At 41.8% G+C, this 26,873-nt stretch overlaps 1 protein-coding gene across 2 annotated transcripts in view; it reads left to right on the top strand.

Annotated features, from left to right (window-relative positions):
- Positions 1-4,519: 4,519 nt before the first annotated feature.
- LOC118368451 (collagen alpha-1(XII) chain-like) overlaps positions 4,520-26,873 on the top strand; it is a 71,518-nt gene continuing 49,164 nt past the window's right edge. The window contains exons 1-13 of one of the 2 annotated variants that reach the window (XM_035752567.2): positions 4,520-4,702; positions 5,651-5,760; positions 12,220-12,336; positions 12,456-12,599; positions 12,973-13,029; positions 13,431-13,694; positions 13,962-14,126; positions 14,287-14,460; positions 14,657-14,947; positions 15,093-15,695; positions 16,678-16,956; positions 17,164-17,439; positions 17,573-17,848. In XM_035752567.2, the coding sequence (XP_035608460.2) occupies positions 5,691-5,760; positions 12,220-12,336; positions 12,456-12,599; positions 12,973-13,029; positions 13,431-13,694; positions 13,962-14,126; positions 14,287-14,460; positions 14,657-14,947; positions 15,093-15,695; positions 16,678-16,956; positions 17,164-17,439; positions 17,573-17,848 (2,716 nt within the window). In that variant the 5' untranslated portion in view covers positions 4,520-4,702; positions 5,651-5,690. The remainder of the gene's footprint in view (positions 4,703-5,650; positions 5,761-12,219; positions 12,337-12,455; positions 12,600-12,972; positions 13,030-13,430; positions 13,695-13,961; positions 14,127-14,286; positions 14,461-14,656; positions 14,948-15,092; positions 15,696-16,677; positions 16,957-17,163; positions 17,440-17,572; positions 17,849-26,873) is intronic. The other variant, XM_052496940.1, reaches the window with a different exon arrangement.

Here is a 26,873-nt window from a genome sequence, read left to right as displayed (position 1 = left end):
TATCCATGTGTATGTCTTCTTTTTAAAATCTCAGTACATCTGATGTTGTCATAAACAGACAGCTTTAAAAAAATATATATATATATTACTGCTCAAAAAGATGAAGGGAACATTAAAATAACACATAATAGATCTGAATGAATGAAATATTCTTATTAAATACTTTTTTCTTTACATAGTTGAATATGCTGACAGCAAAATCACACAAATTATCAATGGAAATCAAATTTATCAACCCATGGAGGTCTGGATTTGGAGTCGCACTCAAAATTAAAGTGGAAAACCACACTACAGGCTGATCCAACTTTGATGTAATGTCCTTAAAACAAGTCAAAATGAGGCTCAGTGGTGTGTGTGGCCTCCACGTGCCTGTATGACCTCCCTACAACGCCTGGGCATGTTCCTGATGAGGTGGCGGAAGGTCTCCTGAGGGATCTCCTCCCCGACCTGGACTAAAGCATCCGCCAACTCCTGGACAGTCTGTGGTGCAACGTGGCGTTGGTGGATGGAGCGAGACATGATGTCCCAGATGTGCTCAATTGGATTCAGGTCTGGGGAACGGGCGGGCCAGTCCATAGCATCAATGCCGTCCTCTTGCAGGAACTGCTGACACACTCCAGCCACATGAGGTCTAGCATTGTCTTGCATTAGGAGGAACCCAGGGCCAACCGCACCAGCATATGGTCTCACAAGGGGTCTGAGGATCTCATCTCTGTACCTAATGGCAGTCAGACTAGCTCTGGCGAGCACATGGAGGGCTGTGCGGCCCCCCAAAGAAATGCCACCCCACACCATGACTGACCCACCACCAAACCGTTCATGCTGGAGGATGTTGCAGACAGCAGAACGTTCTCCACGGCGTCTCCAGACTCTGTCACATGTGCTCAGTGTGAACCTGCTTTCATCTGTGAAGAGCACAGGGTGCCCTTGGCGAATTTGCCAATCTTGGTGTTCTCTGGCAAATGCCAAACGTCCTGCACGGTGTTGGGCTGTAAGCACAACCCCCACCTGTGGACGTCGGGCCCTCATACCACCCTCATGGAGTCTGTTTCTGACCGTTTGAGCGGACACATGCACATTTGTGGCCTGCTGGAGGTCATTTTGCAGGGCTCTGGCAGTGCTCTTCCTTGCACAAAGGCGGAGGTAGCGGTCCTGCTGCTGGGTTGTTGCCCTCCTACGGCCTCCTCCACGTCTCCTGATGTACTGGCCTGTCTCCTGGTAAGCGCCTCCATGCTCTGGACACTACGCTGACAGACACAGCAAACCTTCTTGCCACAGCTCGCATTGATGTGCCATACTGGATGAGCTGCACTACCTGAGCCACTTGTGTGGGTTGTAGACTCCGTCTCATGCTACCACTAGAGTGAAAACACTGCCAGCATTCAAAAGTGACCAAAACATCAGCCAGGAAGCATAGGAACTGAGAAGTAGTCTGTGGTTATCACCTGCAGAACCACTCCTTTATTGGGGGTGTCTTTCTAATTGCCTCTAATTTCCACCTGTTGTCTATTCCATTTGCACAACAGCATGTGACATTTTTTGTCAATCAGTGTTGCTTCCTAAGTGGACAGTTTGATTTCACAGAAGTGTGATTGACTTGGAGTTACATTGTGTTGTTTAAGTGTTCCCTTTATTTTTTTTTAGCAGTGTGTGTGTATACCTTTGTATATGACAATAATGTTTTTAGCTTTGATTGTGCACATGAACCAATAAATTAACTGTTCTATGGGAAAAACCCCTGGGCCTGTAGCCTAGTGGACACTTCTGCACGTGATGACTTTCAATGTGCTGTCCTATATGTATGTTCTGCTTTTAAACACTAGAGGGCCTCCTTGACCATGAAATGAATGACATAATCTGGATTTGGTTTAAGGAAACTGGACTGACCATTTCTACTCCGCGAAGATCCATTCAAAACGTTTACAATGAAAGGCAACACTGCCTCAATAATACCCAAACTGGTCAAGGCTGTTCACATGGCCTACCTGACCTGTAATTACTTAATCAAGCAAAATGGTACTAAATAAGTAATATATTTTATTGTTTGTAATTTTCATTAAATGTAGGACTGTTAGTGTGTTTCAACATCGGTGGCTCAACTTGGTTTACTACAATTTTCAATGTGTAAAAGTTGCCTGAGTGAGCACACCTCGAGATCCACAAGAAAATCCACGGATGGATCTTTGGATGGTAAATTCAAATTCAACAGATGTTCATTGATTAAACAAATACTTCAAATTACATATAAAAAAATATAGTTGACACCTTTTTGACCATTATTTATTTATATATACACTAATGTTCAAAAGTTTGGGGTCACTTAGAAATGTCCTTGTTTTTGAAAGAAAAACACATTTTTGTCCATTTAAAATAACATCAAATTGATCAGAAATACAATGTAGACATTGTTAATGTTGTAAAGGACTATTGTAACTGCAATCTGCTATTGCAGCAGATTTTTTTAATGGAATATCTACATAGCCGTACAGAGGCCCATTATCAGCAACCGCCACTCCTGTGTTCCAATGACACGTTGTTAGCTAATCCAAGTTTATCATTTTAAAAGGCTAACTGATCATTAGAAAACCCTTTTGCAATTATGTTATTATGAAAACTGCTGTTCTGGTTAAAGAAGCAATGAAACTGGTCTTTTTTAGACTAGTTGAGTATTTGGAGCATCAGCATTTGTGGGTTCGATTACAGGCTCAAAATGGCCAGAAACGAATTACTTTCTTCTGAAACTCGTCAGTCTTTTCTTGTTCTAAGAAATTATGGCTACTCCATGCAAGAAATTGCCAAGAAACTGAGGATCTCGTACAATGCTGTGTACAACTCCCTTCACAGAACAGCGCAAACTAGCTCTAACCAGAATAGAAAGAGGAGTGGGAGTCCCCAGTGCGCAACTGAGCAAGAGGACAAGTACATTAGTGTCTAGTTTGAGAAACAGATGCATCACAAGTCCTCAACTGGCAGCTTCATTAAATAATACCCGCAAAATACCAGTTTCAATGTCAACAGTGAAGAGGTGACTCCGGGATGCTGGCCTTCTAGGCAGAGTTGCAAAAAAAAAGGCCATATCTCAAACTGGCCAATAAAAAGAAAAGATTAAGATGAGCACAATAACAGACGCTGGACAGAGGAACTCTGCCTAGAAGGCCAGCATCCCGGAGTTGCCTCTTCACTGTTGATAGTCCCACTAAGTGCAGACCAGATTGGATGGCATATCACTGCAGAATGCTGTGGTAGACATCCTGGTGAAGTGTGCCTTGAATTCTAAATAAATCACTGACGGTGTCACCAGCAAAGCACCATCACACCTCCTCCATGCTTCACGGTGGGAACCACACATGCGGCGATCATCCGTTCACCTACTCTGCTTCTCACAAAGACACTGCGGTTGGAACCAAAAATCAAAAATTTAGACTTGTCAAATCAAAGGACAGATGTCCACCAGTCTAATTTCCATTGCTCGTGTTTCTTGGCCCAAGCAAGTCTTTTCTTCTTATTGGTGTCCTTTAGTAGCAGTTTCTTTGCAGCAATTCAACCATGGCCTGATTCACGCAGTCTCCACTGAACAGTTGGTGTCCGTTACTTGAACTCTGTGAAGCATTAGGTTGGTCTGCAATTTTCTGAGGCTGGTAACTCTAATGAACTTATCCTCTGCAGTAGATGTAACTCTGGGTCTTCCTTTCCTGTGGCGGTCCTCATGAGAGCCAGTTTCATCATAGCGTTTGATGGTTTTTGCGACTGCACTTGAAGAAACTTTAAAAGTTCTTGAAATATTCTGCATTGACTGACCTTCATGTCTTAAAGTAATGACAGACTGTCATTTCTCTTTGCTTATTTGAGCTGGGCTTGCCATAATATTGACTTGGTCTTTTACAAAATAGGGCTATCTTCTGTATACCAACCCTACCTTGTCACAACACAATCAAATGCATTAAGAAGGAAAGAAATTCCACAAATTAACTTTTTAAAAGGCACACCCGTTAATTGAAATGCATTCCAGGTGCCTACCTCATGAAGCTGTTTGAGAGAATGCGTGTGCAAAGCTGTCATCAAGGCAAAGTGACAACTTTGAAGAATCTCAAATATAAAATATATTTTGATTTGTTTGACCCTTTTTTGGTTACTACATGATTCCATATGTGTTATTTCATAGTTTTGATGTCTTCACTATTATTCTACAATTTAGAAAATAGTCAAAATAAAAACCCTTGAATGAGTAGGTGTCCAAGCTTTATACTGATGTTGTATATATAGTATGTATGTATGTAAATATATATGTATATATAGCCTACATGTTAAGTTCCTTAGGGTTGCCCATTAGGCACTTGTAACTCATAAGATCAATGTGCCAAATGAATTCAGAAAAGAATGCAGTTTCCAGAAGTGTATTCCCACTTTGGGGGATGTTTCATATATCAAACCATTGCGAGGTTTACCAGTGGAGTTTCGTAAGAGCTTATTGTAAAATGAGAGTTGGGAACAGCCCCCTATTAAGTAGCAGATTGTGGAAAGATTCTTCCCACTTGGAAAGAGACTTTCTTTCTGGAAGACATGCTGTTGGATCTTCCAGTAGCCAGCTAGAGAGAAGTGTCCACCCAGAGCTCCTGAAAGTTCTCTATCAGTTTCTAGAAGGGGGAGTCTTCCAGGCGGGTGCATCTACATTTTCTGATTTTATTCTGTTAAGATTGACCAGGTGAGCAACATATTTTGTTTTCTTCTATCTTGCTGTGGGTTAGAAATAATATAAGATTTATACAAAATAAATGGTTTTCAATTACTCAAACATTGAGCTTAGCTGTATGTGCTATATTTATGAGCTTTTTCTAATGAAAGAACTGATTTATTATTTTTCTGTGAATAACTGCCAGACAGGTGAAAGATTTTTTTTGTGCTTGGTTAGTTCTTCAGACTGTTTTTTTCCCATAAAGGAACATATATGTTGGATTATGACGGTACTCATGTGTGGAATCAATAAGTATACTGTATTAGAGTATGAACATTGAATTAGAATAGCCTAGCCAAAGTAACAAATAAATTAGTTGATCATTAGTAATTTGCTAATAGGTTTTGGCAAAAGTAATTTATACTACATATACATTTTTTTTTTTATCTATGGGCCTGATGTATATTAAGTTGGCATACATGATAGGATATAACTGAATGAAATGTCCTTCCAGTTTCAGTAGCCCTATATGAGCTTCTGTGCCACTAGGCGGGGTGCACAACCTGTAGGACCAGTAGCCTATTTCTGATATTCCACGCAGGTTTGCTTTTGACGAAATTCTCAAATGTTTTCAATGTCGAGCCTATACGACAGGTCGAATTATGATTAAATTATTTACTAAAAGTACGTGATTTAAAAAAAAAAACTCATGGTTATTAACGAATATAGTTATGATAATTCTTGAGACCGTCATTGTAAATAAAAAAGTGTTATTAACTGACTTGCTTAGAGGATAAATGAAAAAATGTAAAAGACAACGCATGCATGAGGTGACAAAAATTAGCTCGTTACTTTTCACTCCTTTGAACCAAATGTTGCCTCTTCAGTCAATATATTCCCTTTCAAAGGCTCGTGATTTTTTGCCCATTCTCTTCTCAAAGCTAAACCTAATGGGTTTGAACTCAACTCTCTCCTCAGATTCATTAATGTGCTGCTGCTGACCCAATACTTCTAAAAAATGAAGATAAGGCTGTCATTGGCCGTGTCGGCTTTCGTTGCAGTGTTATTCGCCTCCGTTGAAGCGCAAGGTAAATGTGCCTCCCTCCTGCCCTTTTCACATACCCCCATCCCCCACCCCCAACTCTGGCTCGCTTTCTCTCTCTCTCTCTAGTTGTTTGATATAAACCTACAGGATTTAGGGTATATATTGTGTGAGAACCATCACATGGAACAACCATAATGCATTGTACAGTATGATTAATAAAATGATACCCAATTGTGTGTATTTTACTTGATATGACTTGCCCTGCACCCAGGGGCACCATGCACCCCCAAAATCTGAGGGCACAAAGTACATGTTGTAGGGGGTGGTCGGGAGAATTTAGCTGAAACAGCTTCTTCCTGGAATCAAGAGACATAATCATTATGCCTAATTTGATGTAAAAAAAAAAGAGAGAAAGGAATAAAGCTATATTTTCTGCATAGGCTATCTAAGCATACTGCCTTCACTTATTCAATTGTCATTTTAATAAACTTGTATGCCTTTAGTACAACTGCCACATGGGTATATAGTATCATTACCCAATAATTAAAGCAATGTTATTCAATTGTGTATCTATTAGTCATTAGAGTTTTGAAAATACAATCTAAATATCTGTCAATCTTTGCATGCAGAGCTCTGTCTATTAAATTCAGTGGTTACATTTCCCCAGCCCCTGCCTGCATCTTTGCTAAAATATGGGTAAAATAGAATGAGTCTTATTCAGTAATTTAGTAATTGCTTGCTTTTTTAAAGTCTAGCAACCTTGCCAGCAGGCATGCAATTGCCAGCTAAGATAGCTAGGTAAGCTAGCCAAGCTTGCTCAAACTTGATTGATAGGCTGAAATGGCTTCTTGGTAGCTCGTTATGAGGTTGGGAGATTGGTAGCCCATTTATAGATGGGCTACCCACGTGGCTAAATCCAACTTGATAAAATTGCTAGCTACCTGGCTAGAATTACAGCAAAACATTTGTTTTATTTTGAATCAAGAGGGAATCGGCTATCAATATCTTGATCAAATTCATTTACAAACATACCTCCTGTGAGTTCTGCCCACCAATAAAATCAAACTACACTATATATACAACGGAATGTGGACACCCCTTCAAATTAGTGGATTTCTGCCACACCCGTTGCTGACAGATGTATAAAATCGAGCATACAGCCATGCTATCTCCATAGACACACAATGACAGTAGAATGGCATTACGGAAGAGCTCAGTAACTTTCAACGTGGCACCGTCATAGGATGCCACCTTTCCAACAAGTCAGTTCGTCAAATTTCTGCCCTGCTAGAGCTTCCCTGGTCAACTGTAAGTGCTGTTATTGTGAAGTGGAAACATCTAGGAGCAAGAACGGCACAGCCGCAAAGTGGTAGGCCACACAATCTCACAGAACTGGACCACCGAGTGCTGAAGCGTGCGGCGTGTCCTCGGTTGCAACACTCACTAAGAGTTCCAAACGGCCTCTGGAAGCAACGGCAGTACAATAACTGTTCATCGGGAGCTTCATGAAATGGGTTTCCATGGCCGAGCAGCCCCACACAAGCCTAAGATCACCATGTGCAATGCCAAGCATCGGCTGGTATGGTGTAAAGCTCGCCCCCATTGGACTCTGGAGTGGAGGAAATGCGTTCTCTGGAGTGATGAATCACGCTTCACCATCTGGCAGTCTGACGGACAAATCTGGGTTTAGCGGATGCCAGGAAAACACTACCTGCCCCAATGCATAGTGCCAAATGTAAAGTTTGGTGGAGGAGGAATAATTATCCGGGGCTGTTTTTCGTGGTTCGAGCTAGACCCCTTAGTTCCCTTAGCATTACAGCATACAGTGACATTCCAGAATGTTTCTGTGTTTCCAAGAAATTGACCGGGCTGCACAAAGCCTTGACCTCAAACCCGTCAAAGACCTTTGGGATGAATTGAACAACAACTGCGAGTCAGGCCTGATCGCCCAAACATCAATGCCCAACCTCACTAATGATCTTGTCGCTGAATGGAAGCAAGTCCCCGCAGCAATGTTCCAACATCTAGTGTAAAGTCTTCCCAGAAGAGTGGAGTCTTTTCTAGCAGCAAAGGGGGGGACCAACTCCATATTAATGCCCATGATTTTGGAATGAGATGTTCGATGAGCATACTTTTGGTCATGTAGTGTATGTGCGTGCAGCGTGTCACTCTAGTTTACAAGCAAAGATGGTGGAGAGTATACTCATACTTAGGCCATTTACCATTGAAAATAAATTGTAAGTTCCGATCTACTTAAGGGGGGTGCTGTCCCATAGACACTAATGCAATAGCATCTGGGTCTGATCTACTTAGACTTCCATTGAAACAATGAACAGGTTGGTTGTTTATCAGCAAAACCGATGCTCGCGCAATCGTGGGACAAAACAGACTGGGTTGGCTTAGATTGTTGACATGTAAACTATATTTAGTCTCCAATGTTTGTTGAAAACACAAATACATTTGCACAATGAACACTTGTCTCTGAAATACATCGTTACAGTTGTTGGTTAGCTAGCTAGCATTTATTTTTGCCATATTAGCGTTGACATGAAATCAGTCAAAACACCTCAAAACAAGACATGACATCAAGAACAAGACGAAACTATCTGAAACAAGTCACGATTCCCCACATGGTAGTTTCTTGTCATTGTTGGTAGCTATCTGGCCATCCAGAATTCCAACAACTTGCAGACTTCTGGCCGAATGAAGCGCCCGCATTGCTTTCGTGAAGTTGTCAGCTAACCCATCTATAGAGAATGATAGAGAAAACATCTCTATATAGTTCCCATTGTGGTGTATGTGAGCACATGGGCAGAGCCATTGAGGCAATCTTCATTTTGAAGTCGTCAATTTTTTTTTAATGATTAGGTGATCCCTCCTAATGACCTGGTTGGGCATGACTCCAACAGGGTCATCAGGAGGGATCAGCCAATAAAGTTGGAAGTCCCACCCAGTTGACTACATTAAAATGGTGGAAGCCCTCAATGGCGCTGCCCATGCTAAAACTGCCTTTTGGCCACTAGATGGTAAATCTTTATTAAGTTTAGTAATTAATTTATTAATTTATGTTTTTTTAGCAGGACAAATCTGAGAGGGAACGTGCCCCTGGGCGTGACACTTCTGTGATGTAATATGATGCCCCATTCTAGGAGTCCCATTCTAGGAGTCCCATTCTAGGAGTCCCATTCTAGGAGTCCCATTCTAGAAGTTATTTCAGGATAATTACAATTTGATTAATTTATTTGACATTCAGTCCATCTTGGTATATATATATATATATATATATATATATATATATATATATATATATATATATATATATTACACATATACTGTGTGTATATGTATATATATATTTTCAATTCGTTTTTTAAAATGTAATATCCCAAATTTTGGAACTGTTTCCAACTTTACCAATGAGAAAATTCATGTTCTCGCTGGACTGAATCCTAACTTGAGAAAACTCATGTTGTCAACTGTAACAGTTGGATCTGACTCTTACATTGATGTCAGTGTCTTCACAAGGCCAGGTAACAATGTGTTCCCTTAGTCTTATTGACGTTATTGTTTAGTAGAAGAATCCAGGACCCAATAGTTGGTCCTTTAAAAATTGGATAGGATTTTTTTTTTTATCTTTCCAATTTTGTTTTCTCAAACAAAAATTAAGTAAAGTAAAACTACAATTATTTCATGGTTTAGCAATTCCCCTCTGTAATTATGTTGTTACATTGACGTTACGGTAGCTGTTCTAGATTTGATTGTTTCTCATATTTCAATATCCAAACACAATTAGTGGTCTTGATCATTTGTAGAAATGTGACATCATAGTTTCAATATCCTTGATGTTCAAAAACTGGAGCATTCAATTGTTCCCTTTTTTGCCCTGAAACCTTTTTGGGGGAGTCCAATGTCTACTCCCATATATCTTCACTAACGGAATGGAAAGATGTAATATGAGAATCGCTAATTAATGCTCAGACAGGGCAAAGACAAAGAGCCTTTTTAGGCTTTTTACGGACATTCTCAAAAACGCTGAGTTGCAATCCATATAGAAAGTTAATATGCAGAAATGTTTAATGTCAGCACATGTTGCGTAATTAGTTTGGCATCTGTTCTGCCTTTTTGGGAGAGTCAGAGCTCTTTCTTTGACTGGCTGGCCTGGCAGTAGAGCAGGCCAGGATGAATGGCTGACTGGCCGCAGACTGAGGTTACTGACAGTAGCCAAAGTCTGGCCATGGGTAAGGCAGAGGTGTCCTCTGGTCGGGCAGGGTGCTGTGATATGCTTCCACACCTGGCAGAGGGAACGAGTCTGAAAAGATATCTGCTAATGTTTATTTGATTATTTTATATCTTCAATGTATTTTTTTTCAATATCTTGTTTTTGAAAATTACATTAAAACGCAACATGAGAAGACTGAAAAGAAAATGTGTCAAGTAACAACTCTGTCATGAATGATTCCAACTATTTGCGACTTTTTGTACAACGATGATCAAACACCTTGAGTGAGGTGACACAGCTCTTTGCTCTTGTGAGTGAAGACAGTCTCCCTACCCAACTTTCCTCCCCACTGCCCCTCCCAACCCCCAAGTGGGTATATTGATTCTTGTTCGAGAGACTTTGTTGGAGAGGAGGGCAGCTTACCCGGGCCCCCTAAATTGATGTAGCAGGTTGGTGATCCTCCTTTACTGTGTACCAATACCAGCTTGGCTCAGGTCCTAGATGTTGTCTGCCTGTACATTCAGTGTGTCCTGAGCTGTGGCTTTTCTCAGCAGGTATTTTACAGTGATATTCTTGCATCCCATCCCAATGCCCCTCCTCAGCAGCTTGCATGCCGTCCGTCCACTCGCTGACATAGTCTGAAAGGCCAGCCTTTGTATGTATGTCTTTATCACATCCTCATCATCATCCTGGACTATAGTATGTAGCCTATGAGAAGTACATATACAGCCATAGGCTACAGGAAGAATAGAAACTCATACATCACCTCATAGATATTAAGAATTTCTTATATTCTACGCAGTTAAAAGCTTGTTATGCTGTTTACCCTTAAGTACAAGCTTGTCTGTCCAAAACCAAAAATAATACCTTTTAAACACTTTGTTTCCACTCTCCTTTAACTGCACTCACATAAAGGTGAAAGGTCATCCAACACTGATCTAAATAGGTTGCATGTGAAACCCCAGTGAGGAAGAATATCATTGTAAAATACATTTATTGTCTCTCTGTGTGGTCCCTCGTGTACATGGAAACACTTTCACCCAATTTGTCAAGTTGTTCCTGAACAACTTTCTCATGTACACATGCATGGTGCCGTGGAACCTGCTCAATGTGGACACGCGCGTTGTCGGACTGCATCTGTCGCAGTTTTTGTTTGTTTATTTTGAATGTGTACACTATTTTTCCTCTGTATCTTAACTCTCTCTTCATTTTGACTGTGTACGCAGTGTGCCTTCACCTCATGCCATCTTGTGCACTCTGTCAATGAAAAGAACATACACAACAGTCTCCTGTGACACATTGTGTATTCTTTTTGCAAGGTTTGCAATGGATCTATGCCAAAGACTTGTGCTTGAGTCTCGCTCTCTCTCTCCCTCTTTCTCTCTCTCTCTCTATATATATATATATAAATATACATAAACACTTAATTTTGTCAAAATATGTATAAATACTCTGTATTTTTATTTATTTAAACAGGGAAATCCCATTGAGGCCTCTTTTACAAGGGTGCCCCACACACAATCATACAAATTCACAATATTTACAATTCCAACACAATAAAAGCATACAATATTTACAAGTAATTTAAGATAAGTAACTTACAAAACACCATCATGAAAAACAAACACATTCCTCAGTAAAAAAAAGTAATCAACCAGCTGTCTGAACTGCTCTAGCAAAACATCCAACTTTAGAGTATATATATATAACATTGGGTGTTAAATTCAGCAAATGCCACCCTCAACAGTACCTGGCAATCTTGACTCCATTGTATAATCAATAACTTTGGAAGGAAAATGTTGCTGTAATTATGTGTTGTTCATGTCAACGTGTTGGTGCTGGTTGGTTGGGCATGCGTGGTAAGGACTGCACTCAGCATGTATTGGATGGTTCACTCAATGTTTGCACTCAGGGGAGTTTTGTGTGGAGTTGGTCTGTATTAATGTTGTGTACTCCAGACTTCCGGTGCTTGAGTTGCTGACTAGGGTTACCTCGTTGTGCAACTCAAACAAATGCCATTTTGTTTTCCAAAATGGCTACTCACACTTTTTAAATGTTGTCGTGTGCTTCTTTTTTTGTCACTTTTACCATGGATGTTGGTTCTTCTTGTCTCCCTCAACAATGAACGTCTCAACTTCAGTCATGAAGTGTTTATCGTTGGGCTAAATGTGAATGCTTGATATAAAATGTCATGCTGAAATACTTGATCAACATTTTTAAACTCATACACACGTTTTCTTTTTCATGTATGTAAGTTAACCTCAGTTCCTCTTTTGTTTGCAGTGGAGCCCCCCTCAGACTTGACATTTACAATTCTAAATGAGAACACGGTGCAAATGTCATGGAGAAAGCCATCACATAGGATACAGGGCTACAAAATACAAGTTGTATCGGATACAGGTTTGTATTTATTGATCTCATTAGTTCATTGATGTTTGCCTGACTAGTTATAGCTTTTCATGCCAACCCGAATGATCATTTGCACCAATTCTAATAGCAACCCATTCTCTATATCCCAGATGAACCAGCCAAAGAGTTTAACCTCCCAGCCACTGCTACAAAGACGTCTATTACAGACCTAACTCCTGATCTGGACTACTCAGTGTCCATCAACTCCTATGATGACACAGAGGAGAGTATACCCATCTTTGGCCAGCTCACTAGTAAGTGTTCAAGATTCTGATTACAAGGTTAAACATAACTTTGGGAAAATCCGATGGCTTTCTCAAAAGGCTGATATGGACTGATATGAAAAGGGTTTAATCTCAGATCAGATTCTTCTGTCATAAGGAACAAAGGACCCATTACATGGTTTCAAACCTCCAGCTTGTCTGTTAGCTTCTAGCGACATTAGAATCAAATAAATCTGTTTTTAAAACTCAAATCACACTCTGTTTATCGCCGATTAACCAGGACAAATATGTTTATATGTATGTGATTGAAGAGGCTCGATGATTTTTTGAATGTCTTGGATTTATTCCCCTTACATGGCACACAGGATGTCATGGTAACAGTCCAAATGATTTTGTGTTTCAGTTCAGTCCAGTAACACAAGTGAAACAGAAAGGAGGCCGCAGACTTCAGATGCAATCAGTAAGTATGTTTACGTCAATGTCAACCAATCTGCGCTATGCCCATTGCCTGTCCACATAGCTTTATGATCTTACCAGTCCATTTTTTTGTGTTTTTCCAATCCAATCATAATATTGTTCACTGGAATCATTTCCTCAGACTCAAATACCCCATCTGTACTGCTGAGTTGTTCATATTTGAGCAGACAGGGGGTTCCAACAGTGGCTGAGAATTAGTTTGTGATTGAAAACAGTCTTCACATCAAAATCTAAGAGTGAGAGTCTTCTGTTATGCGTATAATCCAAGGAGAGTGATGATGTCACTGTCGTGCCAGCTCTGTGCATTTCCGTCTTTGCCAGACTGTGTCCAGACAGTTGATTGTGTTCCTGCTCTATACCCCATCCCCCTCTCCACCCCTCCAGGGTGTTCAGTCAATGCCATAGCAGACCTGGTCTTCCTGGTGGATGGCTCCTGGAGCGTTGGCAGGGAAAACTTCAAGCACATCCGCAGCTTCATCAGTGCTATGGCTGGGGCCTTCGACATCGGAGAGGATAAGACCAGGGTGGCTGTGGTCCAGTACAGCACAGACACCCGCACTGAGTTCCTCCTCAACCGCCACTCCAAACGAGGAGAGCTGCTCAGAGCCATCAACACCCTGCCCTACAAGGGAGGAAACACCATGACAGGTATACATGATAGGTGGGACTCGACAGCATGGATATACAGTACTGCCGATATTTTGTCAATTCTCGCTGGACTGAATCCTAACTTGAGATCTGTGTGTGTAACTAGAACATTGGTGCAAGTCTTCTGTTGATTGAGGTACATGTTTTGGTTACGCGCTTGTTCTCACGGTAGGCTTTTGCCCACAGACATTAAATGTTATAATAAGCGAAAATGTTTTAAGAAACGCTATTTTCTTAAAGGTTTAATATGTTACACTCTGTGTCTAGGGGACGCCTTGGACTACCTGCTGAAAAACATCTTCACGGAGGCGGCCGGCACCAGGAAAGGCTTTCCGAAGATAGCCATGATCATCACAGATGGAAAATCCCAGGACCCAGTGGAGGAGTACGCTAAACGACTCAGGAACATTGGAGTGGAAGTATTTGCTTTAGGTACTGTGTGTTTTTACCTCTGAATGCTACTCTCTCTTGAGAACACCTCTATAATGCTTTTAGTTTTTGAATGCCTGGAAATCCTGGAGATTCCGTAGTGGCTGATTTCCACAGTACTCCATTTCTCAGGCTAACTTCTGAGATGTTTTTCACCATTTAGGCATCAAAGGAGCAGATGAGGATGAACTGAAGGAAATGGCCTCAACTCCCCACAGCACACATGTCTACAACGTACCTAACTTTGATATGATCAAGGCAGTGCAGCAGAAGCTCATCATGCAGGTGTGCTCCGGTGTGGAAGACCAGCTCAACTCTCTAGTGAGCGGAGATGATGGTAAGACATTATAGATGATTCATTACATCACATTTCCGTTGATTGATTTAAATCGTCACATATTTCAAGTTGTCTATGGGCGGTCAGTGTAACGAATCGACAACAACTATGTAACTGTAAATGTATTGTTAAAGTGTTTTCCAACCATACTACAGTACATTCCAACCTCAACATTGTTTATTTGTTGTGTCTCTAGTGGTGGAACCGGCCTCTAACCTCCAGGTGCTTGAGATCTCCTCAAAGTCCATGAGGGTGACTTGGGATGCCTCTCTAGGGGAGATCACGGGCTACAAGCTGACCCTGATGCCCATGATGACTGGGATGAAGCGCCAGGTTGTATACGTGGGGCCCACCCAGACCACTGTCAACATCCGGGACCTGTCCCCAGAGACCGAGTACGAGATCAGCCTGTTCGCCCTGAATGGCCTGACCCCCAGCGACGCTGTCCTGGCCATGGAGAAGACTCAGCCCGTCAAGGTGTCATTGGGTGAGATAAAGCTCTGTAACAGCATATCAGTGATCCAGTCCCTCACTCACTCGCTCAGTGAAACATTACATTGTTGCTATAAAAACAAAAACAAATCACGATGTCGACCATATAAAGATGGTATCTAATGTCCTTCCCTCCCCAGAATGCTCTCTTGGAGTGGACGTACAGGCTGACGTGGTCCTGCTGGTTGATGGCTCCTACAGTATCGGATTACAAAACTTTGCCAAGGTCAGAGCTTTCCTGGAGGTCCTGGTCAACTCCTTCGACGTCGGGCTCGACAAGATCCGGCTCAGCTTAGTCCAGTACAGCAGAGACCCCCACACAGAGTTCGCCCTGAACACTTATAATGACATTGCTTCAGTGGTCAAGGCTGTCCGGACGTTCCCCTACCGAGGAGGCTCCACCAACACGGGCAAGGCCATGAACTACGTCAGAGAGAAGATCTTTATCTCCACCCGAGGATCTCGCAACAGTGTCCCGCGTGTCATGGTCCTCATCACTGACGGGAAGTCCTCTGACTCCTTCAAGGACGCTGCAACCAACCTGAGGAATATAGATGTGGAGATCTTTGCTGTGGGTGTAAAGGATGCTGTGAGGTCCGAGTTGGAAGCCATTGCTAACACCCCGGCGGCCACCCATGTGTACACTGTGGAGGACTTTGATGCTTTCCAGAGGATCTCCAAGGAGCTCACCCAGTCCATCTGCCTGAGGATCGAACAGGAGCTCCTCAACATCAAGAAGAGGAGTGAGTAGCCATTTAACATACCCTTGTAACAAAAGGCCAGGGTTTTCTTGGTCTGGGCATGTGGTAAGTCCTAGGCCTACTCATAACACATACCCCTGTTTGAAGTTGAGCATGCTGACCATGGGCCATACATGTGCCTGTAACTATAGCTATATAACCATACGTTCTGGTTAACTTTAGTGGCAGCCGCTAAATGACCTCAAACTCCAGACAGTCTATTGTAATCAGTTATTTGCGATGTGGTACAGCAGGTCAAACTGAGCGGTGCTACTGAAATAGTGATGTCTCGATGTAACTACATCTGCACAACACAAAAAGGCTGTGTAATTGTCTTCATCTCTTATTTCCCAATGCCTTGGGTCTGTTTCAGGCAGGCACAAGCGAGACATATTCATTGTTTGAACTTTCCCTGACTGATCACGCTGACTCAAATACCACAGAACCATATGCCTGCATCTCAGAGGAGCCCGTTACACCATTTGTTATTGTTTACTGTTTTTAAACACTAGAGTAACTGACTGGATACTTTTATTCTGACCTAATTGTCCTGCTAATTCAAAGGCCACCTGTCTCTGAAAGTCAGCGGGACTGTGGATGGTTTTCAACACCATGGTAGCATGACATGAGCTTCTCCGCTGCACATATTGGTAATGATCCCCCTGTCACAAGAACACAGAACATTTAGGCATTGGCAATGTCCAGGGGTTTGTAATATAAATGTGTTGCAACCCTGTCGACTGAATGCATACTGCTAGCATACGAGGAGTGTTTCCTATGGCTAAGACACTCATGAAAAATAAATGTTCAGAGATGGAACTGTGAACAAAGTTGAATGAGTTCAACTAGTTGGTTCCATTCCAGCTTTTCTGAAGGAATGAGATATACAGCTCGGCTTAATGTTACCAAAAGCCATTATGATGACATTGTCTATGAGGACAAAACACAAACCAGCCATTTAACTGTGTTTTATCCCGCTCGTCAGGTCTGATTGCACCCAGGGACCTGGAGTTCTCTGAGGTGACGTCCAGAAGCTTCCGTGCCACCTGGGCCACCGATGCCACCAACGTCATGTCCTACCTGGTGCGTTTCCGTAAGGCCGAGGACATCACTGAGGATTACATCTCCCTGGCTGTGCCAGCCGACACCACCAGCACAATCTTGCCACACCTCACTCCCCTCACCACCTACGAGGTCAACGTGTTCGCCCAGTATGACAAAGGAGACAGTTTCCCTCTGTCTGGGGAGGAGACCACTCTGGAAGGTAAGGGGTTGAAGGCGTACACGTTCAGGGGTTTCACAGCATAAGCAAGTGAAGAGATTTATGTTTTAGTGCTTTTGTTTATTCCCCAAGAAACCTACATGGCTTCTTTAGATGCAAAATCATTTAATAGGTTATCCAGAATATTTATTCTTAAAAGTTATATTGACAAGCTACTGCTAAACAAAACCTAAACATTCTCCATTCCAGAGCAAGGGACTGTGCGGGGACTGAGTGTGTCTGAAGAGACCACAGACAGTTTCCGGGTGTCATGGCTGGCGGCGCCAGGGCCCGTGGTGAGGTACCGGTTGTCCTATGTCCCCTTGACGGGGGGAGGAGAGAGGCTGGAGGCACAGACCAACGGACCTGACACCACCATCGTGCTCCAGGAGCTGTTCCCTATCACCACCTACCGCGTGTCTGTGTCTGCAGAGTACACCTCCGGCCTGGGAGACGAGATGCAGGTGGACGGAACCACCAAGGAAGGTCAGTAAGTTAGCCAGCATGGCTGCTAACATTTCAATTCCTTACCTGTAGCTAATGCAGTTTTTTTATTTACTATACAGTAAATAAGTGAAGATGCAGTAATTGGTTGACCCCTATGTCTTTTCCCCCTCAGTCCGTGGTTCTCCCCGTGATCTCCGCGTCTTCAACGAGACCGTGTCCAGCATGATGGTGTCATGGCGGGCTGCTCCCGGGAACGTCCTCCAGTACCGCGTGGCCTTCAAACCAGCCGACGGCACCGGGGAGAGGAAGGAAATTGCTGTGAAGGGAGACACCACCATGGCCCTGCTGAAGAACCTCCAGCCTGCTACTGAATATGAGCTGTTTGTCAGTGCCCGCTACACTTCTGGGCTGGGAGACCCCCTCCTGGGTACAGGCACCACCCTGGAAGGTACAGGAACAACCTTCTTGTGTCCGTCTTTATTATGACTGTCTGCTCTTTAGCTGCTTTGAAGAATGGGGTTGTGTTTCTTTGACAGCTGATGTGAGCGAGAGCGTGTAAAATAGCTTGAGGCCATCTTCAAAGTGAGTGTCTATACTGGCCATCTCTGTGTACTGCATAGTGTCCTGCTCCACTTTTAAAGACTGAAAGCAGTATAGTGCCATTAATTGTGAATGCCTCTGTTTCTTAACCTTCCATTTTTTGTAAAGGGAAAATTGTCTTCTTTAAAAAAAAATGTTCTTTGTTTTCGGAGTGCGATGTGAAAGTCTTTAGAAAACATACTGCCCTAGAAATCCTTCCTAGATATCTCAGGATACCTCTTCTCGGACTCAGTGTATAAGGGAAACTGTGCAAAATCTGGAATGTGAAGCTTTATTTCATTCCTGTGGCACAGACAGGCTGTAGGTTAGTTCTGCTTTTACCGCCCATGAAGCTGGAAGAGATGGAAATGAGTGGGGGTACTCTCGTAAACCTATCAAATCTGGAACAGCCAACACATGCCATGCTAGGCTAGCTCATGCAGTTTTATACACTCCGGGGACATAAGGTTTATTCAAGATTATTTTATTTGGCACATGGAGAGTTGTTTAACAATTCTTCGATATCACTTTAACGATTTGTAAACCATTTGGATTAGCAATGCTGCTGAGCAGAGACGGCTACCTCAGCTATTCTGCTAACTAAGATCCTCAACCATAGAGTTTGATGCATGCGTAGGCCTACATCTTCAAGAATCTAAATGAGCAACAACATTAGCCAACATTTACCAAACCCTTTGAAGACTATACCCCTCTCTCTAACCCTAGGGGATAGTGTTAGAAAACAGACCATTATTCAGGACTGACATGTAGTGAATTAGTGTGGGGGGACATCTGTTAGTGCTATATAGGCTTTTCAGTAGGCAGCTCTGCCTAGAGGAAAACCTTCAAGCCATGGCAGCAGGAGGTTATGGTCCGGGTCACGCTAGCTTGGTTCCCAGGGCGCCCAACAACCACAAAGACCCCTGTATCCTACAAGCCAGAACTTACACGCCACAATCCATTCTGCTCACTGCAGCCCAATCACAGGTCTCTGGATAGCTTCATGACATTAGAGGAGTTCCATCCTGAGGGTGGTCTAAGAGAGAAAGCTCTGGGAAGGGGGGGGCTCAAATAGGACTGGGGTCAGGCACTCACGAGGCTGTATGTGCTGTGCTTTAGTTTGGTTTGGGGGTCAGTAGTATGTAATGTTTGGACAAGAGATATATAGTCCTTGTCACTGGACGAATTAAAGATCACTCGAATGGAAATTAATTGAGGGCAGAGAGGAAAAAAAGATTTAGCAGTGATAGAACTTCAACCCTAACTGGCTCTGAGCAGAATCCAGCCTTCTCCCTTTTGTGTCCCCTATCTCATTCAGAGGCCAAGTTGAAAGCGGGTAGTGGATACCAAATGTGAACCATTTCAGGAAACTAGGTGTATGTCGTAGGTCACTACTTTACAGGAGAGCCGCTTGAACATAAACTTGATTTTTTTAATAAAGGTGCATTTATTTTGGCAGAAATTCTTGAACATGTGAACTCTCATGTGCCTTAAAACACTTCTTAGGGCTGAGATCCCGCTAATGGGATCGATATGACAACAGCCAGTGAAAGTGCAGGGCACCAAATTCAAAACAACAGAAATCCCATAATCACAATTCCTCAAACATAGAAGAATTTCACACCATTTTAAAGATACACTATTTGTTAATCCCACCACAGTGTCCGATTTCAAATAGGCTTTACGGCGAAAGCACCACAAACGATTATGTTAGGTCAGAGCCAAGTCACAGAAAAACACAGCTATTTTTCCAGCCAAAGAGAGGAGTCACAAAAATCCGAAATAGAGATAGAATTAATCACTAACCTTGATGATCTTCATCAGATGACACTCATAGGACTTCATGTTACACAATACATGTATATTTTGTTCGATAAAGTTCATATTTATATAAAAAAAATCTCAGTATACATTGGCACGTTATGTTCAGTAGTTCCAAATACATCCAGTGATTTTGCAGAGAGCCACATCAATTTACAGAAATTCTCATAATACATGTTGATGAAAATACAAGTGTTATGCATGGAACTTTAAATACACTTCTCCTTAATGCAACCGCTATGTCAGATTTCAAAATAGCTTTACGGAAACAGCAAACCATGCAATAATCTGTATGGTGCTCAGAGACCAATCAAGCCAAAAAGATATCCGCCATATTCTGCAGTCAACAGAAGTAAAAAATAACGTTATAAATATCCACTTACCTTTGATGATCTTCATCAGAATGCACTCCCAGGAATCCCAGTTCCTTAATAAATGTTTCTTTTGTTCGATAATGTCCATCATTTATGTCCTAATAGCTACTTTTGTTAGCTGGTTTTGTAAACATATCCAAAGTCACGAAGCGCGTTCACTAAGAGCAGATAAAATATCAAAAAGTTTCGTTACAGTCCATAGAAACATGTCAAACGATGTATAGAACCAATCTTTAGGATGTTTTTAACAGAAATCTTCAATAATGTTCCAACCAGAGAATTACTTTGTCTGTAGAAAAGCAATGGAATGCGAGCTACCTCTCACGTGAACGAGCATCACGAGCTTGTGGCACTCTGCCAGACCACTGTGACCCTAATGAGCCTCCCCTTTACAGTAGAAGCCTCAAACAAGTTTCTAAAGACTGTTGACATCTAGTGGAAGCCTTAGGAAGTGCAACATCCCACTGTATCTTCAATAGGGAATGAGTTGAAAAACGACCAACCTCAGATTTCCCACTTCCTGTTTGAATTGTTTCTCAGGTTTTTGCCTGCCATATTAGTTCTGTTATACTCACAAACATCATTCAAACGGTTTCAGAAACTTCAGAGTGTTGTCTATCCAAATATACTAATAATATGCGTATATTAGCAACTGGGACTGAGTAGCAGGCAGTTTACTCTGGGCACCTCTGGGCACCTTATTCATCCAAGCTACTCAATACTGCCCCCAGCCATAATGAGTTTTAATAACAAACGTGTATGCCGTTTGTAAATATAAATAACATTGTTAAATTACGAGCCTAGTTGGTTTAGCCAAAGAAAAATCAGCAACCTTTCTGCTAGCCATGATTGGCTGAGATAATGAGTGGGCTGGACATGCCGAAAGATGAGTTTGGATTGGTCTGCCATATAGGATGCTTCTGTCTGTTTGAGCTGGTCAGTATGTCTAGGTAATTCTCTCTAACGCAGCTTTTTTAAATGTATCGCGTAGGAAAACTGCTCAAGTCTAATGTCAAGTTAAGGTGTACCGTTAGCTAGCTAATGTTATGTGTATGTTCTCCACTTTCTGGTGGACTGAGTTTTGAAATCAGTGGAATTCAAGGATGATAGCTAAGGAGATGGAGAAAACACCAGTCTAGCTTGGGTGCTTGACTGCCGTTGTGAGGTCAGAACACTTGGATCAACCCTACTCCTCGGCCAGAGCATCCAGTGTGCGTGTAATGTTCAATGAGCTCTTCTTTCATTTGTGTCTGGAAGTAGCTAGCAAGTTAGCTTGAGTGCCTGACTGCTTTTTAATTTTTTTGTTATTATTATTATGAACTAAACAAATACAAAACAGAAATATACAAACAAGAGTACAGAAACCTAACAGACAGGGGTAGATCAGATCGAGATCTGTTTTCAATTTGCAGTTTTAATTTTTTTTACACTTACTGATTATTTCAAAAATAATATTTCAATTTTATCTTAAACAATGTGAAGAGGAGTTTGTTCTCCACCCACTTCATTTTATGGATAAAAAATCTGCCATGAAAAATAAACAAATTAACAATGAAAGTTAAATCAGGGTCCATTTAATTTGGATCAAAATAAAACATAATATCGGATTCTTTCAAATTAACATTAATAGTAGTTAATTTTAAAATAAAATCTTCTAACTCACTTACATCTTCTTGCAAAGAAGAAAAATACACATTTGTCAATAGCTATTTTGAATCTGTGTATAATAAAGGTCTTTACAGGGGTGCTTGACTGCTGTTGTTAGTACAGAACGCTCGGATCAACCCTTAAAGAGATGGGTGGGGTTAAAGCTTAAGAGGGTGTGAACGATGCTGAATGGGTGTAGACGAAGAAGGGCTCTCCAGTAGTAGTACCAAAACATTCAAAGGACATTTTCTCAAAAGTGAGTTTATCAACTTTCAAAGCAAAACTACTTTCCAATTGTTCCTCAGCTGTAGTGTATTATATACATTATATTATATTATATGATATACAAAATATATATTTTGTAGCTCTGAGTCTCTAATTTTATCCAATGTAAAAAAAAACATAATTTCAAATTTTGTTACATAAGACCGATTTGAGCCTGTCACAAATGGTCTCTCCTCTTAAAAGCAGTTTGCGCCCTCTACACATCAAAGCTTATATCATTCATCATGACCAAACTGTGGAGTCCTTGTCTCTCAATGTCACCTCCTACCTAAATGACAACATGTCTAGCAGATGAAATGGCTTCTACACAAGGGAATATCAGAAGCCTTCTCGTGCACTAGAGGACAATGGAGAGGTGTCCTGCTCTGAAGTATCATGTAGCTATTTTCAGTTCACATGCTGAATGGTGCACATTCATTCTTTCCCCATGGGACTCTCCTGCCTGAGGCAACCTTCTCCCCCTTCTTTGACAACAAAACTGACCTCATGTGTCCACCTCTGGACCTCCAGCCTGGGAATGGTCAGAAGGTCAGAAGTCAGATGCTGAGATTCCATGACATGGTCAGTTATGCTGACTCATTAGCCTTAGCCTCCCACCAGAATAGAACCAGTGTCTAGGCTCCATGACAAAGCATTTGGTCTGGTTACAGCAGCACAGCTTGACGTCAGAAAAACAGGCCAACACTGATCTCGTTGTTTAGGGGGCCACAGACTTCCAGTCATCCACTGTGTGAGTTAGCCTATGTAGGCGGACCTGGAGAACCCGGAGGCACAGTCAGGCTGTATGGTAGAGAATGCTAACAGGATGAAGGAGACAATATAGCGCCCCCTGTGGCAAGCTTACTGTATGTTGAGCCTACCATATCCTGATTCCTGACCAATAAAGATTGGCTTGATTAATGGTGTCAACTCTGGCCCCGAATCATGTAAAGTGGAGCTGAGTAATTGCTGAGATTCATATTCCAAATGTGAGCCTTTAGAAAACAATATGGTGAGAATATGTATCGAAGCGCAGAGTCTTTCTCAACATGTGTTAGGTTTTACCTAGGAGGTACTGTACTTCAAAGCTGTGAGCAGTCGAGTACTGGCTGGTTCCTCCAGTAGATAACTGACGGTTCACTTCCTCCCAGGCCAGTGAGGGGCCCAAAGAGCATGGGGAGAGAAAGAGCAGATAGAACCCACGCCACACTAGGCGAAGCCCAGTTTGAAGAACAAAGAATAAAGTTAAAGTAGAAAGTTTACATAAACTTTGGTTGGAGTCCTTAAAACTTGTTTTTCAACCACTCCCCACATTTCTTGTTTACAAACTATAGTTTTGGCAAGTCGGTTAGGACATTTACATTTAGTCATTTTTCAAAAAATTGTTTACCGACATATTATTTCATTAAGAATTCACTGTATCACAATTCCAGTGGGTCAGAAGTTTACATACACTAAGTTGACTGTGCCTTTAAACAGCTTGGAAAATTCCAGAAAATGATGTGATTGCTTTAGAAGCTTCTGACAGGCTAATTGACATAATGTGAACCAGTTGGAGGTGTACCTGTGGATGTATTTCAAGGCCTACAAACTCAGGGCCTCTTTGCTTGACATCATGGGAAAATCAAAATAAATCAGCCAAGACCTCCACACACAGACAAAAAATTGTAGAACTCCACAAGTCTGGTTCATCCTTGCGAGCAATTTCCAAACACCTAAAGGTACAACGTTCATCTGTACAAACAATTATAAACACCAAGGGACCACGCAGCCATTATAATGCTCAGGAAGGAGACGCGTTCTGTCTCCTAGAGATGAACGTACATTGGGGCGAAAAGTGCAAATCAATCCCAGAACAACAGCAAAGGACCTTGTGAAGATGCTGGAGGAAACAGGTACAAAAGTATCTATATCCACAGTAAAACGAGTCCTATATCGACAACCTAAAAGTCTGCTCAGCAAGGTCAAAGCCACTGCTCCAAAACCACCATAAATAAGCCAGACTACGGTTTGCAACTGCACATGGGGACAAAGATCGTACTACTTGGAGAAATGTCCTTTGGTCTGATGAAACAAAAATAGAACTGTTTGGCCATAATGCCCATCGTTATGTTTGGAGGAAAAAGGGGGATGCTTGCAAGACGAAGAACACCATCCCAACCGTGAAGAATGGGGGTGGCAGCATCATGTTGTGGGGGCGCTTTGCTACAGGAGGGACTGGTTCACTTCACAAAATAGATGGCATCATGAGGAAATACAATTATGTGGATATATTGAAGCAACATCTCAAGACATCAATCAGGAAGTTAAAGCTTGGTCGCAAATGGATCTTCCAAATGGACAATGACCCCAAGCATACTTACAAAGTTGTGGCAAAATGGCTTAAGGACAACAGAGTCAATATATTGGAGTGGCCATCACAAAGCCCTGACCTCAATCCTATAGAACATTTGTGGGCAGAACTGAAAAAGCGTGTGCGAGCAAGGAGGCCTACAAACCTGACTTAGTTACACCAGCTCTGTCAGGAGGAATGGGCCAAAATTCACCCAACTTGTTGTGGGAAGCTTGTGGAAGGCTACCCGAAAAGTTTGACCCAAGTTAAACAATTTAATGGCAATGCTACCAAAAACGAATTGAGTGTATGTAAACTTCTGGGAATGTGATGAAAGAAATAAAAGCTGAAATAAATCATTCTCTCTACTATTATTCTGACATTTCACATTCGTAAAATAAAGTGGTGATCCTAACTGACCTAAGACACAGAATTTTTACTAGGATTCAGTGTCAGGAATTGTGAAAAACTGAGTTTAAATGTATTTGGCTAAGGTGTATGTAAACTTCCGACTTCAACTCTAAACTTTTACTTATGTTTTGGGTAGGATGGCGAAAATATTTTTTCGATATAATTATTGAAAACATGCCCTTTTAGTGTAAGAGCTGTTTGAAAAGACTGCCTGAAGTTTCAGCCTGTTGAGGTGGGATGTTTTGGCCTGCCTGGTGACATCCCCAGGTGCTAAATTAGTTCATAGTCCAAGAAAAAAGAGAGTTCCTAACCTCTCTACCAATAACAGCAAGTTTAACATTTTCCTGTCCTCACTCAGACAACTCCCAGACAGTCCTCGCTAAATTATTGCTTGAGAAATTGTAATATATACAGTGAGCTCCAAAAGTATTGGGAGAGTGACAATAACTTTATTTTGGCTCTGTACTCCAGAATGTTGGATGTGAAGTGAGACAATGAGGTTAAAGCGCAGAATGTCAGCTTTAATTTTAGGGTATTTTCATCCATATCGGGTGAACCGTTTAGAAAATACAGCACCTTTTGTACATAGTGCCCCCATCTTATGGGACCAAAATTATTGGGACAAATTCACATACAGTGCATTCAGAAAGTATTCAAACCCCTTTGACATTTTCAACATTTTGTTACATTACAGCCTTATTCTAAAATGGATTCAAATAAACCATTTTCCTTATCCATCTACACACAATACCCCATAATGACAAAGTGAAAACAGGTTTTTAGAAACTTTTCAACATTTATTTAAAAAATAAAATAAATAACATATTTACACAAGTATTCAGACCCTTTGCTATGAAACTCGAAATTGAGCTCAGGTGCATCCTGTTTTCCATTGATCATCCCCGAGATGTTTCTACGACTTGATTGGAGTCCACCTGTAGTAAATTCAATTGATTGGACATAAGGTCCCACAGCTGCCATGAGGTCAAAGGAATTGTCAGTAGAAATCTGGGGGAGGCTACCAAAACATTTCAGCAGCATTGAAGGTCCCCAAGAACACAGTGGCCTCCATCATTCTTAAATGGAAGAAGTTTGGAACCACCAAGACTATTCCTAGAGGTGGCTGGCCAAACTGAGCAATCGTGGGAGAAGGGCCTTGGTCAGGGAGGTGACCAAGAACTCGATGGTCACTCTGACAGAGCTCCAGAGATTCTCTGTGGAGATGGGAGAAGCTTCCAGTAAAGTCACATGACAGCCCGCTTGGAGTTTGCCAAAAGGCACCTTAAGGACTCTCCGAATATGAGAAATAAGATTCTCTGGTCTGATGAAACGAAGATTGAACTATTTGGCCTGAATGTCAAGGATCACGTTGAGAGGAACCCTGGCACCATCCCTACAGTGAAGAATGGTGGTGGCAGCATCATGCTGTGGGGATGTTTTACAGGGGAAGGGACTGGGAGACTAGTCAGGATCAAGGGAAAGATGAATGGAGTAAAGTACAGTGAGATCCTTGATGAAAACCTCGTTGTCCTGTTGGAAGGTTCACCTTCACCAGGACAACAACCCTAAGCACACAACCAAGACAATGCAGGAGGGGCTTCGGGTCAAGTCTCTGAATGTCCTTGAGTGACCCAGCCAGAGCTCGGACTGGAGAATCCACTGTTTGTGTGTTAAGTCTAAAGTTTAATATTTGGTCACATATTCGTAGCACACAGTGATTTCATCAAGCTTTTTACTCTATAAACTTGTTGGATGCATTTGCTGTTTGTTTTGGTTGTGTTTCAGATTATTTGGTGCCCAAACAGAAATTAATGGTAAATAATGTATTGTGTCATTTTGGAGTCACTTTTTTGTCACCAAGACTAGAATATGTTTCTAAACACTTCTACATGAATGTGGATGCTACCATGATTACAGATAGTCCTGAATAAATTGTGAATAATGAGGAGTGAGAAAGTTGCAGATGCACAAATATAAGACATGCTAACCTCTCAACATTACAATAACAGGGGAGGTTAGCATTTTTCCCAATAGGTTATACAAGC

This window comes from Oncorhynchus keta, chromosome 35 (genome assembly GCF_023373465.1).
Source record: "Oncorhynchus keta strain PuntledgeMale-10-30-2019 chromosome 35, Oket_V2, whole genome shotgun sequence".
NCBI lineage: Eukaryota > Metazoa > Chordata > Actinopteri > Salmoniformes > Salmonidae > Oncorhynchus > Oncorhynchus keta.
Note: the sequence above shows the minus strand (reverse complement) of the source record. Positions and strands in the feature narration are given on the sequence as shown.